Genomic DNA, 2465 nt, shown 5'->3' on the forward strand with positions numbered 1-2465 from the left:
GGGTCGTGGACCGGACTAGGTCTAGTCCTAGACCCAAGATCAGAGAAATAGACCCGGCTCACTCTAGCCTGATCGGGCTTGGATTAGGCCTAGCCCGATCTTGAACCCGACGGGCTGGGTCATGGGCCTGAACCAGCCAGGCCCACCCCTACCAAAAAAATGTATACAAAGAAATTAGTGAAAAAATGTAAATGTAAAGATCATCAATAATAGATGATGCAAATTAATTAAAATAATAAACAATTAAAAATAAGGAAAATAATTTGTAAACTACCCCCACCCCTACCTTGCAACTTAGGGGTACTCTAAAACCGAAACTGAACCGTTGAAGTTGGTCGGTTCAAACCTGACCGTTAATTAATAAACCCTAGACTAGGGGTGGAAGTGAACCGAATAATTAATAAACAGTTCGGTTATTATTCGCGCAAATATTCAGTCAAGTTCGATTCGGTAGTTCATTTACTATTAAACAAATAATTTTTACTATTCGGCTTATAAACTAATAGAATTTAACCAAAGATATGTTCGATTCGGTTGATTACTAGCTATTCGATAACTTTTCACATTTTAGTCCTATTAATTAAACTTTTTGCAAACACTACTCATCTAAATTTTTATTTACAAATGTTAACCCATATAAATACTTAAGGGGGATTTCAGGGCTAGGGCTCTCTCCTATCGTCTTCGAGATTCGCCCCTCCACTCAGCCGCTCGTCTCCGACGATTGTCTTCAAGATCTACCCCCTCCGCTCAGCCGCTCAACCACTCGTCTCCGACTCTTGTCTTTGAGATCCGCCCCTCCGCTCGGCCCTCACTCGTCTCCAACTCTCGTCTTCGATTGAGAACTCCGTTGCTGGAACCAGTTCAAAGATGGCTCCGGTAGTAATCCTTGATTGTTTTAATTAGAGCTTTCATCAGTTGTTGTGAAGGTCGTCAGATTGTAACCTTCATCAGTCTACGTGAAAGTCTTCAAATTGTAACCTTCTGAAAGTCGTCAGATTATAACTTCTATCATCGGTATTTTGATGGGGATCAGCTATCTATTATGATTTTTTGACAGCCTACAGTTTTAATTTCGTTTACTATTTTTTTAAGTAAAAGATTTTGTTCTCGATTTCAAGAATTTTTTTTATTTCACTGATGTTTGAGTTTGGTGCAGCTTGAGGAAGAGGATTTGGAGAGGAAACTCAAGAAGGAACAGAAGGTATAATTTTGTTAAATTTTTGGTGTTTATATTACACATTAAGATCTGGGTTTTGCTTTTTTACACATATATGATATGACATGGAATACTTCATTGCATGCAGTGTCCTCTTATCAGTAAAAATCACATTTTTGGGACAATCTAGGAGTTATATAATTTTTTCAGGAGTCTTAAATGAACTATTATATGACAGAAGTAGACAGAAATTATTCCTAACAGTTTTCCCCAGTAGGAATTACTTTAAAGATTGTTTCTTGTAATTTTTTTCTGTACTGTTCGTGCTTCTTTTACCTGTTTTGAAGTTCAAAGATCCGGGCTGTGTGATGTTTCTGAGGTGATATAGAAGAACAAGTACAATTAAGGAACTCAACGACAATCACAAAAAAACGTGGAATTATGTATGAACTGTTGTGATTTAGCTGTGCTGTCAGTCGTTGAATGTTACACTACATTGTAAAAAACACCTCTAATTTTTGGTAACCCAGTTTGCTGCAGATGTTAAAGTAGCTATCTTGTACACTTAAACATCCCCTTCTTTCCCGTACTTCACTAGTATTTTTGGCACGAATTTCTTCAATTGCATGATTTATATCTGTTTCCTTGGCAGGCTAAACTCAAAGAGGAAAAAAAACTGAAGGCTGCACAAAAAGCAGAAGCTGCCAAACTTCAGGTAAAATTTAGGTTTTGCTAGTAATTTTTTCTTTCTAATTTGAAGTAGCGTAGCTGTGCATTGATATTTTTTCTGGAGAAATGGTTATTTATGCACAGTTATGATCAAATGTTTTTTTTAAAATAATCTCTATGTTATCTGATAGGCACAGAAAGCAACTGAGGGATCGAAGAAAAGTGAAAAGAAGCTTCGGAAACGGGAAGCTGATGATGAGAATCCTGAGGACTTTATTGATCCTGTGACTCCTGCTGGAGAGAAGAAACAACTCTCCCATCAGATGGCAAAGCAATATAGCCCTAGTGCAGTGGAAAAATCGTAATGCTATTGTTGATTGAAGTATTTCAATAAGCAGAAAACAGATACATGATTCTAACTAAATTTGTTTTCTCTTTGTCCATCTAGATGGTACTCGTGGTGGGAGAGATCAGGATTTTTCATGGCAGATTCTAGCTGCTCAAGACCTCCTTTTACAATAGTAGGTCCTTTATTGTATTTCGTGCTCAAATTATTATGCTTTATCTAGAGTATTTTCCTTTTGTACACAAGAACCTTGCTGCCGATTTTCTTTCAATGGAAAATAATGCTTTAGCT

The 2465-nt window shown here is 37.1% G+C and overlaps 1 protein-coding gene across 1 annotated transcript; it reads left to right on the top strand.

Annotated features, from left to right (window-relative positions):
- Window positions 1–712: 712 nt before the first annotated feature.
- Window positions 713–2363, top strand: LOC109828602 (valine--tRNA ligase, mitochondrial 1-like; the record flags this gene model as incomplete). Its single annotated transcript, XM_020395562.1, has 5 exons — window positions 713–879; window positions 1160–1204; window positions 1812–1874; window positions 2020–2189; window positions 2277–2363. Coding segments are annotated over exons 1-5 (374 nt in total), but the record flags the coding sequence as incomplete, so codon positions are not given.
- Between the last annotated feature and the right edge of the window lie 102 nt (window positions 2364–2465).

This window comes from Asparagus officinalis, unplaced genomic scaffold (assembly GCF_001876935.1).
Source record: "Asparagus officinalis unplaced genomic scaffold, Aspof.V1 AsparagusV1_Un2673, whole genome shotgun sequence".
Classification (NCBI taxonomy): Eukaryota; Viridiplantae; Streptophyta; class Magnoliopsida; order Asparagales; family Asparagaceae; genus Asparagus; species Asparagus officinalis.